Here is a 16,551-nt window from a genome sequence, read left to right on the forward strand (position 1 = left end):
TTCTATGTAGATGAGCCCCTTACAATATTATAGACAAGACGTCCTGGGATTTCCTATGCTCTTCTATGTAGATGAGCCCCTTACAATATTATAGACACTACGTCCTGGGATTTCTTATGATCTTCTATGTAGAAGAGCACCTTACAATATTATAGACACTACGTCCTGGGATTTCCTATGATCTTCTATGTAGAAGAACCCCTTACCTTCAACCGACTCGTGTAGCCTGTGAGCGTCATAGAGTAAAACATGTAACGTGTGTGTTCGTGAGAGTAGCTTTTAATAGTTTGTAACTCAAATCATTCAGACTCTACAGACGTTTTTGTAAAAAGACCAGGGCCCCTTCGGGATCTGCCCGTGTCTCACAAACACCTCTAGCTCAGCCCACGTTAATCACACAGACGATGCAGAAGAAATTGACGAATCCAATGGTACAACCCAGAAGTCTGTAGCTCAAACACACAATGTTTAAAAGGGGTTACGGTGAGACTCATTGGGTTAATATGATTTTCCTCCTTACCTACAGGTAAAGAGGTGAAGTGCTTGTTGTGTGGCAGTGCTGGGGACCTGCAGGACCTGCTCTTCTGCAGCTCGTGTGGGCAGCACTACCACGGAGCTTGTCTGGACGTGAGTGTCACCCCCCTGAAGAGGGCCGGGTGGCAGTGCCCCGAGTGCAAAGTCTGTCTGACCTGCAGGTAATGGCTGTGTGCCCTAGTAGCCATTTGCGCTAGTTAGCTGTGTGCGCTATTAACCATTGCGCTAGTAGCCATCATGTGGTGTTGTCACGTAGTTGACTGACAATGGCAAAGTTATTTAGACAATTACCTAAGTTGACTGAGTTGACACAAAATGGACCCCATTCCTAACTTTGTCACTCCCCTGAGCCATAGTCCACTCAGCATTCATCCTCATCCCGAGTGGAAAAACTCCACTGACTTATGTGATTTCTATCAGGGATAGCTATGAACTAATAGGAAAACATGTCTGGTCCTGCACCCAGCTGAATATAGAGAGCCCACTGTTTTTTTTTGTTCTTCAAAGAAACCGAAAAAAGAGAATTGAGCCATTTGGGAGATGGTGTTGAGGAGTCAGTTTCGATCTTGTTGGAGTTTTCTGAAGGGTCTATAGGAAGATAAAAGGGGATAGAGTCTTATTTTTTTGCATGTGGAATTAATAACAAGCGTATTTTGCAGTAGCATGGGAGCATTAAAAGAAAAGATAAGAGAGCTGGTGAGATTTGTGTGCATACTGTGTTGGATCAGCCCCAAGGTCCCTACACATACAACCAGCCAAGCAAAGTCAAGTCCTTCGCAGGGCAGTCTGCTTTAATGTAAAGTGTTTTTCTTTGTGGAAGGGGGTGTGTGGTGGGTGTGTGTGTGTGTTGTGGTGGGTGTGTTGTAGAGCTATGTGTGTGTGTGGTCTCTGTAGTGTGTGTGTGTAGTGGTATATGCTTGTGAGGAGTCACATTTTGGGGGAGTATAGTAAAGAATAGATGAAAGATGGGGATGACTAAATCTGAGAGATGATGAGTCAAAGTGCTCCAGGAGTGGAGAGTTGAAGCCAGCAAATGAAGTAATTGGAAACCAAAAGAGCATGAACTATTGGTGTGTCTCTTTTGAAGGACTGCTTTTTAAGATTTTGAAGAGTTTGCTTAACTCTGAATGTGTTCATTTCATGGAAGTGAGCTCCCCTACTAAAACCATGTTTTTGGTAGCGTAATGATTAGCACGCTAGCCTCTGGGGAGTGAAGTGTTGTTGATTTGAGATGGAATCCCGTGTGGGACATGCAGGTTTATTTCCATTGCATTGGCTTGTCGTGGGCTGTCAATCAAATCACATTTTATTAGTCACATGCGCCGAATACAACAGTGAAATGCTTACTTACAAGCCCCTAACCAACAATGCAATGTAAAAAATAAAATAAGAATACCTAATAATAGTAACAAGTTATTAAAGAGCAGCAGTAAAATAACAATAGCGAGACTATATACTGGGGGGCTGCTGGTACAGAGTCAATGTGCGGGGGCACTGGTTAGTTGAGGTAATATGTACATGTAGGTAGAGTTATTAAAGTGACTATTCATAGATGATAACAACAGAGCAGCAGCGGTGGAAAAGAGGAAGGGGGGGATGCAAATAGTCTGGGTGGCCATTTGATTAGATGTTCAGGAGTCTTATGGCTTGGGGGTAGAAGCTGTTTAGAAGCCTCTTGGACCAAGACTTGGCGCTCCGGTACCGCTTGCCGTGCGGTAGCAGAGAGAACAGTCTATGACTGGGGTGGCTGGAGTCTTTGACAATTTTTAGGGCCTTCCTCTGACACCACCTGATATAGAGGTCCTGGATGGCAGGATGCTTGGCCCCAGGGATGTACTGGGCCGTTCGCATTACCCTCTGTAGTGACTTGCGGTCGGAGGCCGAGCAGTTGCCATACCAGGCAGTGATGCAACCAGTCAGGGGATGCTCTCGATGGTGCAGCTGTAGAACCTTTTGGGGATCTGAGGACCCATGCCAAATCTTTTCAGTCTCCTGTCCTCCTCGACTGTCTTGGTGTGCTTAAACCAAGGAACTTGAAGCTCTCAATCTGCTCCACTGCAGCCCCGTTGATGAGAATGGGGGCGTGCTCGGTCCTCTTTTTCCTGTAGTCCACAATCATCTCCTTTTGTCTTGATCACGTTGAGGGAGAGGTTGCTGTCCTGGCACCACACGGCCAGGTCTCTGACCTCCCTATAGGCTGTCTTGTTGTTGTAGGTGATCATACCTACCACTCATCGGCAAACTTAATGATGGTGTTGGAGTTGTGCCTGGCAGTGCAGTCATGAGTGAACAGGGAGTACAGGAGGGGACTGAGCACGCACCCCTGAGTGGCCCCTGTGTTGATGATTGTGACGGATGTGTTGTTACCTACCCTTACCACCTGGGGGCGGCCCGTCAGGAAGTCCAGGATCCAGTTGCGGTGGGCGGTGTTTAGTCCCAGGGTCCTTAGCTTATTGATGAGCTTTGAGGGCACTATGGTGTTGAACGCTGAGCTGTAGTCAATGAATAGAGCTTGCACTCCAATCATGGGCAGAATGTAACGGAAGCTCTTGGTCCAAGGCACTGCATCTCAGTGCTAGAGGCGTCACTACAGACCCTGGTTCGGTTCCAGGCTGGATCACAACCTGCCGTGATTGGGAGTCCCATAGGGCAGCGCACAATAGGCCCAGCGTCGTCTGGGTTTGGCCGGGGTAGGCCGTCATTGTAAATAAGAATTTGTTCTTAACTGACTTGCCTCGTTAAATATAGGTTAAATATAACATTTTTTTAGGGAGATCGCATTTGAGATTGTGGGCATTGAATGCCTGCTGCCTATATGTACTACTAGGATAAGAGGCCTACTGTAAAGCCTCTATGCAGGGATAAGAGGCCTACTGTAAAGCCTGTATGCAGGGATAAGAGGCCTACTGTAAAGCCTGTATGCGGGGATAAGAGGCCTACTGTAAAGCCTGTATGCGGGGATAAGAGGCCTACTGTAAAGCCTGTATGCAGGGATATGAGGCTTACTGTAAAGCCTCTATGTAGGGATAAGAGGCCTACTGTAAAGCCTCTATGTAGGGATAAGAGGCCTACTGTAAAGCCTGCACCATGGTGCTGAGCTGAGATAAGCTTACAAGGGAGAGAGTTGGAAAAGCTTAGTGAAAATATAGTGCAGTTTTAATAACAGATGGGGAGCTGGGGAATTGGTGGGGGGAGAGGGATGGGGGCCAGGGGGTGTTGGTTAGGCAGCAGCAGCACTCAGAGTGATATAGGGACGTGTGTGTGTATGTGCGTGACTCCACTGCACAGCTGTAAATATCAGATGACGTTCTCATTCAGGTTGGATTCTTGTCATCTGAAATACAGGCTACTGGGATTTGATAGATTTCTGGGCTCGAGCCTCTTCACTAATACCATAACCCCCCACCGCACACACACACACACACACACACCATAAATCTTACATTTAGGTCTCTTGATTTATTCTTTGAACAACATTCATGCATCCAAAATCTGCCACGGAGGGACGGTTCTCGATGGCGGGTGCCGTTTAATGGTGCGTTTGATTGGCTGGACTAATTTAGAATCTTGAAGTTCAGGGAATTGGATTCTATGAAGGAAACGTGTTCTTTTCTCGTTCCTATAACAACTTATGTGTCCCAGGTAATGGAAAAGACGTCATGTTCACAACATGGTGTGTGAGATCATTTGTGTGTTTATAAAATGTATTGCATTGAACATAATCAGTGAGGGTTTTTTACCCCACACTGACAAACCAAATTTGAGTTCTCAACTGTCTGGCTGTCTTTTATTCCTTGTTTTTTATTTGACTTTTATTTATACAGGTTTTTTCTCATTGAGATAATATCTCTTTTCCAAGAAAGACCTGGTCCAATAGCAGCAGGGGGAACAACGTTTCAGACAAAACAACTTACATACACTAACACAACATTAAACAAAACTATAAACACACATACAGTACAACAATTACATATTACATTAAAGACACAAACATCTTGACTAAAAACAGCTGGCCTAAAAACAATTACACTCTTCTATGATATATACATCGATCAAGTGTTTAAACTCCACCAACGAAACTAGATCATCACATTTTAAAATGTTTTCCACCTCTCCCTCCTTGTACTTTATTGATAAATTAATGTAGTTCGTCTTATTCCTAAACTCTGAATCAGCCAGCGATAAAGAACCTATAGACACTGAGACCCTGGAGGACCAGACTCAATGATCCCTCTCCTGAACCACACAGATAAAAACCAAAGTGACAGTTGAAAATGGTTAGGGTGTCTGTCTTTGCGGTTGGGAAACATAAACCCTAGTACTGTCCATACTACAGTACTCCCATGCCGTTTTTCTCTCTAGTCTAGGTTGTGTGTGTGTGTGTTACATTGGGTGTGTGTAATTTTGTGTGTGTCGTATATTATTGTGTGTGTAATATTTCTCCCGTGTGTGTTGCAGGAACCCGGGGGAGGACAGCAAGATGCTGGTCTGTGACATGTGCGATAAAGGCTATCACACCTTTTGTCTCCAGCCTACCATGAAATCCATCCCCACCAACGGCTGGCGGTGCAAGGTAAGAAACACTCCAAACACTTTATACAACACAGGGAATACCGTCGGGCCGAGACAGGAGAGTATGCATGAGGTATAAAGTGCTGTCAATTTACCCCACGGGGGAAATGCTCTGAAGGAACGTGAGTGAAGCTCATGTCTTTTTGAAGCAAGTCTCCCTGCACCGTTTCATCCTTCCCCCGGCCTCTTTCTCTTTTCTGCTCCTCACTCTGTCTCTCACTCTTGTTATTTTCCCCCTCTCCCTCCGTCTCTCAATTGCCTCCTAAGACTCTTCCGTCTGTTTTACCGTACCCCCTATCCTCTCATTCTTCTACCTCCCTCTCTCTCTCTTTTTCCGTCTCTCTCCACCCCTCCACTGTCCCCTAAGAGTCTCCCAGCTGTTTTTATCCAGCAGTTGAAAATAGCTTTTGGGGCTTTTAGTGCCTTTTTGTAGTGGCTTTTTGTGCCGCAGGAGGTGGGGGGGGGATACAAACCTCAAACATGGGCAGTAAAGTTTGTTTCCCCCAGCTTTGCTGTGGGTTGCAGTGGGGGCACGCAAGCACCCAAGCTTTCATCTCCACTATTGAGCTCTGTATTAAGTCATAAAAGGGAGATTCTGGGCTTAGTGTGGTTGCTAAAATGGAGGGAGGAAAAAACTGTAGATACATAAGAGTAGAGTGCCATAAGCTGAGATGGCCCCCAACCTTTTTACCGTACTGTAAAGGGGAACAGTATTTCTTATTGCATTCTGGAAGACTCAGGACTTGTGAGGATTTCTTTGTTTCAATCTTTTATCTTTCAAACCACAATGTTTGTTTTCATTCACCCATTTTACTTAGTTACTGTGTGGTACAAAGGGGAGAAGTCTAAAATGTCTTCCCAAGACCCGCAATGCTGCTGTTTTGTTTCCACATTTTACTGGAGCAGAGATTCATCATGTTGCGCCATTTTAAAGGGAAAATCCACTCAAGAAAAACAATTGTCAAAAAAATATATACAGTACCAGTCAAAAGTTTGGACACACCTACTCATTCCAGGGTTTTTATTTATTTTTTACTATTTTCTACATTGTAGAATAATAGTGAAGACATCAAAACTATGAAATAACATGTGTTAAACAAATCAAAAGATATTTGAGATTCTTCAAAGTAGCCACCCTTTGCATTGATGACAGCTTTGCACACTCTTGGCATTTATATATATTTTTATTAGTCCACTGTTGATACAGTCCCAAAATGCTTTGCATGTCAGCAGTCACGGTTTCAAGTTATTGGAATTTCAAGAAGCAAAGTGTCACCGGCCACATCATGATGATGCAAAACATTTTGGGACTGTATCAGCAGTGGACTAATGAAAAAAATACAAAATTATAGATTTTGAGTGTATTTTCCCTTTAAAATTTGATTGTAAGAATGCTGCCTCATTTCACTGCAAAGGCATTGCCTTAGGTCCATAGACATCCATCATTTGGACCCTTATTGAAATACTGCCAATTGAAACCCACCATTCTCATTGACATCCGCACTGGGGTGAATTTACAAGTCTCACAAGTCTCACTGTCTGTGGAGGCAGGAGATTGAGACGTAATCTGAGCTAATCCATTTCACATCCGCCCCTTCACCCTGCCAGCACCCATACGCACAGGGGTGAGAAGAGACGGTGATAGGGAATGGAGGAGTGACATGACGAGGTGAGGATAAATTGAGGGGGGAAGGTTGGGGGACAGAGGGAGGGATGAGTAAGAGTGTTGCAAAACGGAGGGATCGACTGGGAGTGGAAAGGAAGGTTGAAACAATGGAGGGATGAAGAGAATGAGATGGATAGAGATACCTCTCTGATCCCATTCCTCTGATCATCAGCTGGCCATCAGCTCTACCTCTTTGTCTCTCTCTTTCTCTCTGCCTCTCTGTTTGTTATTAATCCCTGTCTGTCTCACGGTTACAGCACACTGTACTGCCAAGACAAATGTAGCTATCCGAGGCCTGCTAGCGTACACACACACACACACACACACACACACACACACACACACACACACACACCTCCTCTCCCCCATCTTATCCCCATCTCCTCCCGAATCCCAGTCAGGCACTAATTTTCTCCAAGATAGACATTGGGTGACTATCTCTACCTCCTTCCTTTCTTCCCCTGGCCCACAGGCGGGGCCTGACCAACAGCGATAGTATTCACCAATTCTCTCCCCCCCGCTGTTGGACATGAGCTGGCCACTGGAGCCAAGCCATAGGGGTGGTTTGTCACTAATAGGCCAGGGGACTTTAGAAGGGGAGGGTATGTGTGTGGTAGGTTTGGGGGCTGTGCAGAGAAGCTTTAGAATGAGCTTGTTCTTCCTCACCCCTGAAAGCTCGGGAATACCGCTGATCCTTTCGAACGCTAATCAATGAGCCTGAAATGGTACTTTTGAAGGTGTATTGTAATTTCCAGCTGGCTGCTCCGTAGGCTCATTGCAAAGGAGGTTGGGGAAATGTATGTTCATTATTATCATTGCGTAATCTAATACAGTGATCACGTGTTTGAAATGGCTGTCATAAAGATGTTTTTAAAAAAAATCTGTTTTAATGACTGACATTACAAATTGTAAATGGCAACCAGTTCAATCCTCTGTTTGGACATTTTCAACCAACACTCTAATAGAACAGTTTCATGCTTCATAACAAAGTGAGGTCAGTTGGCAAAAGTTTGAAGGAGGTTGGCAGAAATAAACACACTACTTTCTATGGTATGCATGGTTAATCTGCTGCCGTGTAGCTATGCATTCTGTAGCCACTGGGTGTTGTTGAAATGTTTTTTTCAAATGTATTTTCGCATGTTGTAGTTTTGTCACTCTAAACTTTTGGTTGTTGACCATGGAAATCTAAATATTGAATTGTTCTGGAATACAATGAATCCATATGTAGAGTGTAACTAACGTGTCATGTCTCTGTCCTACCCTCTCTCTCCAGAACTGTCGGGTGTGTTCTTTGTGTGGGGTCAGGCAGGCGGGCCAGTGGGCCCACAACATCACACTGTGCGAGGGTTGCCACGGGCAACCAGAGGAACCCGCCCCCGTCCTGCCATGCCCACTGTGTGTGAGGGACCAGGGCCGCGGGGATGCCCCTAAGGACCTCCTCCTCACCTGCCACACATGCAAGAGGTATGCCTCATTCTGTCGCCGTGGTTACTGTCGATTTACAGTAAATTCGGAAAGTATTCAGACCCCTTAACTTCCACATTTTGTTACGTTATAGCGTTACTCCCCCGCCCTGCTGATGGATGCCGTGCCTCATTCTGTCGCCGTGGTTACTTAAGCAATAAGGCACGAAGGGGTTTGGTTTATGGCCAATACACTACTGCGAAGGGCTGTTCTTACGTGCAACGCAAGGCAGAGTGCCTGGATACAGCCCTTAGCCGTGGTATATTGGCCGTATACCACAAACCCCCAAGGTGCCTTATTGCTATTATAAACTGGTTAACGTAATTAGAGCAATAAAAATACATGTTTTGTCATACCTGTGGTATACGGTCTGATTTACCACGGCTGTCAACCAATCTGCATTCAGGGCTTGAACCACCCAGTTTATAATGTTGATTATGTTATGGTCCCCCACACTGCTGATGGATGCTGTGCAAGACAATGAGCTGATACACAGTAGAGCTACAATATTTATTTAGTATGTGACTAGCCTGTTCCCAAATCTGTTAGTGCTGTGGTCATTGTCTTGTTATGACATGAGGGGTCCTACAGCACAAATCTGGGACCAGGCTTATATGTATGTCTGTGGTAGGGATGGGCACGGTTATTTGAAAATCCGAACACATGTTAATATTGAAATATTTCAATTTCATTAAAAATATTTCATTTTCAAAGAAAATAAATCAGGCCTATATTAACAATGAAAAGGCTTTGTCTAAATGTAATTATCTTTGTGACATTGCTACACACAAGGATATACTATGACATTTGGAATTCTTAATTCAATAAAACTGTAGTTATGACGTGTGCACCCATAAAAAGACATATCATAGTCTACACGGGTTTCTCACGTTTGTTGTTATTGTTGGCCATTGAGTTGCAAGCAAGCCACACCCAAGTCGCGCATGCTGGGCAGCATACCAGTTCCCAAGTTTAAGCTTAAGTTTTTATATACATCTATTTCGACTATCCGGATATCTGAAAACATGTCATGATATTATTTGAATAGTGAAATGATTTGAAATGCCCATCCTTAGTCAGTGGTGTGTACTGTATCTGCCACATGGGGCCTCTTTCAGTGTATCATCTGTCTCGTTACGTGTGATTGAGCTATTTATTGACTAACGATGTGGATTTGACACCCCGCTGTCGGCGTCATATAATGAATTGGATTATAATGTGGTTTACAGCTGGAGACTGTCACACCGCCAAAGAGTTAGCTAATATCTCAGATGGATTATAACTGAATTGGTTTACAAGCTTTACAGATCGGAAAACTTAGCATTACAGAGTTGTAGCCCAGTAGGTTAGTTTAGTTTGTTTTACAGCTTACAAATGGTCAATACCAAAGGTCATCTCCAGTTCACCAACTGGCCCAGCGCTCCAGCCAATCCCGGTCACTTAAAACAATTAATCGTTAGTTTACTGGCTACGTGAGCCTCTATACCAACTACTATTATTAACCAATCACTGAGCTGGATTTGGCAGCTCTGCTGAGAGCTAAGGTTTTTCCACAACAGAGCGATTGTTGCCCCCTGCGACCACTGGAAGGTCGTTACGGCAATCTAGAGCTCATGCAGTTGGCGGCATAGTGATGCCTTTGTGATGAGGGGTCGGGAAAGTAAAGACCACTATGGCGAATGGATTGGTTTATCCAAGGTCCAGCAAGTTGCCTGAGGGTCAGCCATATCGTTCACCGTAGAGGACACTTCCTGGCATCCAGGGAAGTAAATAGGAGCTGCAAACCCAAATCAACCCCTAGACCCTTCAAACTCAAGTCTGGACCTCGGAGCCAGTTCCACTTTATTTTTTTCATTGTTCTTCTCTAATCAGGGACTGATTTAGACCTGGGACAACAGGTGTGTATACTTTCAGTTGAGCGTACTAGCTCTTCGTGTGTCTACCGGAAGTTGATGCTTTTGCTATGCAACCTCTTGTTAGATAGTTAGCATAACACATTTCTAGTTAGACATTTTACGACTTCGGGTGTGTTCTTAAATTCAATCTGGAGTGCCAGAGTGCGCTCGTAAATTCAGAGCATTGTCAGATTGTCAGTTTGTACATTCAGAGCGTTTCGCTTTCAGAGTGCACACTGGATGCTCGGGCCGAGGAGTACGGTTGATGTGAGCGTTCTGACCTTACAACGGCAGTCAAGCACCCAAGCTAACTTTGGCTAGCTTGCTAGCTACTTACACACACGAATGAGACCACTCTGACCATTTTACTCGCCCTAGTAGAGCTGGTTAGGCAGTTTTCATGTTATCCAGAGCGTTGGTGACTAACTGTGCTGTTGACAACAACTTAATTACGCTTTTTTGCAAACGTTTACTGACACCGGCTATATTCAACGGGTGTTGAATGCTCGTAAATTCATTATTCTGCACTCTGGTACACTCAGAGGAGAGTCCTCTGAAATCGTGGTAGATAGCCAGAGAGAATTTACGAAAGCACCCGAATGTCCGTTGAGAACACACAACGACTATACCAGATAAGAATGACAGGAATAATCAAGTCAATAAATGTTGGTTAGTTAGTTAGCCTATAGTTAATATACTGGCAAGTTTGATGTAAGTAGCCAACTAACGTTAGGTAGCTAGCTAACAACATATCGGTACATACTGCTGTAATGATACGCTATGTAGTTCGTAAGGACAGCATGGCTAACAAATTGTCAGCCAATAGGATGTGTTGGGTAACTTATTTTAAGTCATTTATTTCATTGTTCAACATTTTCTTAACATTTGTCACAAATTCATTGCTTTAACTAATTATATCTGCTCTCGTGGTACTTCGACTGCATATTTTACTCCATTTTCTTCAAATCTGGAAACGATGTGAAGCTATGCCCATTTCCCGAATTGCATTATGGGCCCCAAATTACGGAAATAGTGTCCTCTGCGTCTATACTTCATATTTTCGCGAATTTAGTTTGACATCTGGGAACTTTTGGCATACTAACTATATCCATACTACTAATCATACTACTCAATTTACTTCACAAATAGACTGGTTAGTATGAGTATTCGAACACAACTTAGCTCCCCGGGAGGGCTGAAATGGCCATCCTCTGAGGCCCCTCATATGTACTTCTAAGCATACTCACATTGCTGAGTGGGGCTCACAGTGTGTCCAAACCTTTGACTGGGACTATTATTTATTATATATTATTTTATTGTATATATATATATATATTTAAAAACTCAGCAAAAAAAGAAACGCCCTGCGTTTATTTTCAGCAAACTTAACATTTGTAAATATTTGTATGAACATAAGATTCAACAACAGACATAAACTGAACAAGTTCCACAGACATGTGACTTACAGAAATGGAATCATGTGTCCTTGAACAAAGGGGGGTCATAATCAAAAGTAACAGTCAGAATCTGGTGTGGCATCTCCTCCTCATGGACTGCACCAGATTTGCCAGTTCTTGCTGTGAGATGTTACCCCACTCTTCCACCAAGGCATCTGCAAGTTCCCGGACATTTCTGGGGGGAATGGCCCTAGCCCTCACCCTCCGATCCAACAGGACCCAGACATGCTCAATGGGATTGAGATCCGGGCTCTTCGCTGGCCATGGCAGAACACTGACAGTCCTGTCTTGCTGGAAATCACGCACAGAACGAGCAGTATGGCTGGTGACATTGTCATGCTGGAGGGTCATACTCCTTTGGCCGCCTTTCCTTTCCTTTTCTCTGCTGCCAATAACTGGAACGAATTGTAAAAATTGCTGAAGTAGGAGACTTATATCTCCCTCACTTACTTTAAGCATCAGCTGTCAGAGCAGCTTACCGATCGCTGCAGCTGTACAGAGCTCATCTGTAAATAGCCCATCCAACTACCTACCTCATCCCCATATTGTTTTCATTTACCTTTTTGCTCTTTTGCACACCAGTATTTATACTTGCACATCATGATCTGCACATCTATCACTCCAGTGTTAATTTGCTAAATTGTAATTACTTCACTACTATGGCCTATTTGTTGCCTTACCTCCTTACTCCATTTGCACACACTGTATATAGATTTTTCTATTGTTATTGACTGTACTTTTGTCTATCCCATGTGTAACTCTGTGTTGTTTTTTGTTGCACTGCTTTGCTTTATCTTGGCCAGGTTGCAGTTGTAAATGAGAACATGTTCTCAACTGGCCTACCTGGTTAACTTCTTATAAAAAATACCAAAGAACGTGCTCTCTTTCACGCGCTTGGAAACACTACAGCCAAAATGGGAGCCACCTAGAAAAACTACAATTTCTGGCAAATTTTTCCAAAAACCAGCCTGAAACTCTTTCTAAAGACTGTTGACATCTAGTGGAAGCCCTAGGAACTACAATCTGGGAGGACTTGGCCTTATAATAAAAGTGATAGCCATTGAAAATAGTGGTAGGCTGAAATTCTTTTTGGGATGGTTTGTCCTCGGGGTTTCGCCTGCCATATCAGTTCTGTTATACTCACAGACATAATTTTAACAGTTTTAGAAACTTTAGAGTGTTCTCTATCCAAATCTACCATATGCATATCCTAGCTTCTGGGTCTGAGTAACAGGCAGTTTACTTTGGGCACGCTTTTCATCCAGACGTCAAAATACTGCCCCCTACTGCCCCCTGACCCCTAATCCGACCATCACCCCTTGGTGAGACAAAACCGCGAATCGTCAGAGAAAAGCACTTTCTGGCAGTCCTGTCTGGTCCAGCGGCGATGGGTTTGTGCACATAGGCAACGTTGCTGGCAGTGATGTCTGCTGAGGACCTGCCTTACAACAGACCTACAAGCCCTCAGTCCAGCCTCTCTCAGCCTATTGCGGACAGTCTGAGCAGTGATGGAGGGATTGTGCGTTCTGGTGTAACTCGGGCAGTTGTTGTTGCCATCCTGTACCTGTCCCGCAGGTGTGATGTTCAGGTGTACCGATCCTGTGCAGGTGTTGTTTCACATGGGCTGCCATGTGAAACATGGCAGTCCGTCCTGTCTCCCTGTAGCGCTGTCTTAGGTGTCTCACCGTAAGGACATTGCAATTCATTGCCCTGGCCACATTTGCAGTCCTCATGCCTCCTTGCAGCATGCCTAAGGCACATTCACGCAGATGAGCAGGGACCCTGGGCATTTTTCTTTTGGTGTTTTTCAGAGTCAGTAGAAAGGCCTCTAGTGTCCTAAGTTTTCAATACTGTGACCTTAATTGCCTACCGTCTGTAAGTTGTTAGTGTCTTAACGACCGTTCCACAGGTGCATGTTCATTAATTGTTTATTGTTCATTGAACAAGCATGAGAAACAGTGTTTAAACCCTTTACAATGAAGATCTGTGAAGTTATTTGGATTTTTTCTAATTATCTTTGAAAGACAGGGTCCTGAAGAAGGGACGTTTCGTATCTATCTATCTATCTACCTATCTATCTACCTATCTATCTACCTATCTATCTATCTATAAAGAAGACATCAAAGCTATGAAATAACACATGGAATCAGGTAGTAACCAAAAAAGTGTTAAACAAATCAAAATGTATTTGAGATTCTTCAAATTAGCTACCCTTTGCCTTGATGACAGCTTTGCAACTCATCCCAAGCCATCTCAATTGGGTTGAGGTTGGGTAATTGTAGAGGCGAGGTCATCTGATGCAGCACTCTATCACTCTCCTTGGTCAAAGAGCTCTTACACAGCCTGGCGGTGTGTTTTGGGTAATTGTCCTATTGGAAAACAAATGATAATCCCACTAAGCGGAAACCAGATGGGTTGGCGTGTCGCTGCAGAATGCTGTGGTAGCCATGCTGGATAATTGTGCCTTGAATTCTAAATAAGTCACTGAGTGTCACCAGCAGAGCACCATCACACGACCTCCTCCATGCTTCACAGTGGGAACCACACATGCGGAGTTCATCCGTTCACGTACTCTGCGTCTCACAAAGACACAGCGGTTGGAACCAAAAATCTCAAATTTGGACTCATCAGACCAAAGGACAGATTTCCACTTGTCTAATGTCCATTGCTTGTGTTTCTTGGCCCATGCAAATCTTTTCTTCTTATTGGTATCCTTTAGTAGTGGTTTCTTTGCAGCAATTCAACCATGAAGGCCTGATTCACGCAGCGTCTGAACAGTTGATGTTGAGATGTGTCTGTTACTTGAACTCCCTGACGCATTTATTTAGGCTGCAATCTGAGGTGCAGTTTACTCTAATGAACTTATTCTCTGCGGCAGAGGTCTTCCTTTCCTGTGGCGGTCTTCCTTTCCTGTGGCGGTCTTCCTTTCCTGTGGCGGTCTTCCTTTCCTGTGGCGGTCTTCCTTTCCTGTGGCGGTCTTCCTTTCCTGTGGCGGTCTTCCTTTCCTGTGGCGGTCCTCTTGAGAGCCAGTTTCATCATAGCGCTTGATGGTTTTAGCGACGGCACTTTAAGAAACTTTCAAAGTTCTTGAAATGATCCGTATTGACTGACCTTCATGTATTAAAGTAATGATGGACTGTTGTTTCTCTTCGCTTATTTGAGCTGTTCTTGACATAATATGGACTTGGTCTTTTACCAAATATGTCTATCTTTTGTATTCCACCCCTTCCTTTTCACAGCACAACTGATTGGCTCAAACGCATTAAGAAGTTCTACAAATTAGCTTTTAAGAAGGCACACCTGTTAATTGAAATGCATTCCAGGTGACTACCTCATGAAGCTGGTTGAGAGAATGCAAATCTGCAAAAAAAACAATTTGTTTTTTTAAATTTAACCCTTTTTTGTTACTACATGATTCCATATGTGTTATTTCATAGTTATGTTTACACTATTATTCTACAATGTAGAAAATAGTAAAAATAAAGAAAAACTATGGAATGAGCCAAGCTGAGAATTAGTTTTTTATGCACAGCTCATGAGGCCCCTTGATGTGAGGCCTGCGGCAATTGCCTCTTCTGCCTAATAGTAAGTCCGCCAGTGGTCGCTGGAGAATCACAATTCCCCATAATGACCCTCTGCCTACTGCGGACACTCACTTGGGGGGCCCTCTCGACACAGCCGGCTGCCAGGCCTAGGTGCCTGCGCAGAAATGTAATTACTGCAGACAGGGAGAGCCAGAGAGAAAATTGAACAGCAGACAAGTCAGGCTGCAGGCACCCCACTGGAACACACCTGCAGCAGGGGCGCAGGGGAAGAGTAGGGTGGGTAGAGAGGGGGGGGGGGTAAAGGGAGAGACTGGCGGAGAGAGCATGGCAGAGTAAGCAGGGGGTGGTGGGTGGGGGGGGGGCAATAAAGGCAGGAAGAGTGGAGGAGAGTGAGCGACTGGGAAACACAGCTGGGAGAGCAAACCCACAAACCACAGGCTTTGAGTGCCTGCCATGGAGGCTTACTGACTGATGAGCCCAACCTGCCTGGCTAGAAAGTTGTTTCATGCCTAATGCTTTGGGGTGGATGTCAAATAACTATTCCTGGTGTAAGGAATGATTTACTGAGTTGAAAACCAGCTTCACATGTATGACAATTAAATCTTCACTGTTATGATGAAGCATGTGATTGTGGTACGTTCCAGTCATAAGTATTTATTGTGTCATCTTAGTCACGTCAGGTTGAAGTAAAGTAAAGCTGTTTGTTTATTTAATTGTGTTTGGTGGTTCTCTCTCAGGTGGCTTCATGGTGAGTGTGAGAAGCAGGCAGGGGGCAACTCGGACCTCCACACACAGGCCGACTACATCTGCACCGTCTGTAAGCAGGTGGAGAGCGACATGGTGGAAACCCCGGCCAGCCCCATCCAGGAATCCACAGAACCAGAACCAGAACCCACTATGGGTAAGAAACACACACAGCTCTGTACAGCTGTCATTTTCCTACAGTTGATGTCGGTAGTTTACATACACTTTGGTTGGAGTCATTAACTCGATTTTCAACCACTCCACAAATTTCTTGTTAACAAACTATAGTTTTGGCAAGTCAGTTAGGACGTCTACTTTGTGCATGACACAAGTAATTTTTCCAGCAATTGTTTACAGACAGATTATTTGACTTATAATTCACTGTATCACAATTCCAGTGGGTCAGAAGTTTACATACACTAAGTTGACTGTGCCTTTAAACAGCTCGGAAAATTCCAGAAAATTATGTCATGGCTTTAGAAGCTTCTGATAGGTTAATTGACATAATTTGAGTCAATTGGAGGTGCACCTGTGGATGTATTTCAAGGCCTACCTTCAAACTCAGTGCCTCTTTGCTTGACATCATGAGAAAATAAAAAGAAATCAGCCAAGACCTCAAAGAAATTGCAGACCTCCACAAGTCTGGTTTGTCCTTGGGAGCAATTTCCAAACGC

The 16,551-nt window shown here is 44.2% G+C and overlaps 1 protein-coding gene across 1 annotated transcript in view; it reads left to right on the forward strand.

The window, feature by feature from the left end:
* The window catches only part of LOC111953859 (histone-lysine N-methyltransferase 2D-like), a 127,963-nt gene that overhangs the window by 64,937 nt on the left and 46,475 nt on the right, over window positions 1–16,551 (forward strand). The window contains exons 8-11 of the mRNA XM_070435669.1: window positions 527–695; window positions 4,993–5,107; window positions 8,046–8,236; window positions 15,871–16,034. Coding sequence (XP_070291770.1) covers window positions 527–695; window positions 4,993–5,107; window positions 8,046–8,236; window positions 15,871–16,034 — 639 coding nt within the window. The remainder of the gene's footprint in view (window positions 1–526; window positions 696–4,992; window positions 5,108–8,045; window positions 8,237–15,870; window positions 16,035–16,551) is intronic.

The sequence above is a fragment of the Salvelinus sp. IW2-2015 genome, linkage group LG27 (assembly GCF_002910315.2).
Source record: "Salvelinus sp. IW2-2015 linkage group LG27, ASM291031v2, whole genome shotgun sequence".
In the NCBI taxonomy this organism is placed as follows: Eukaryota; Metazoa; Chordata; class Actinopteri; order Salmoniformes; family Salmonidae; genus Salvelinus; species Salvelinus sp. IW2-2015.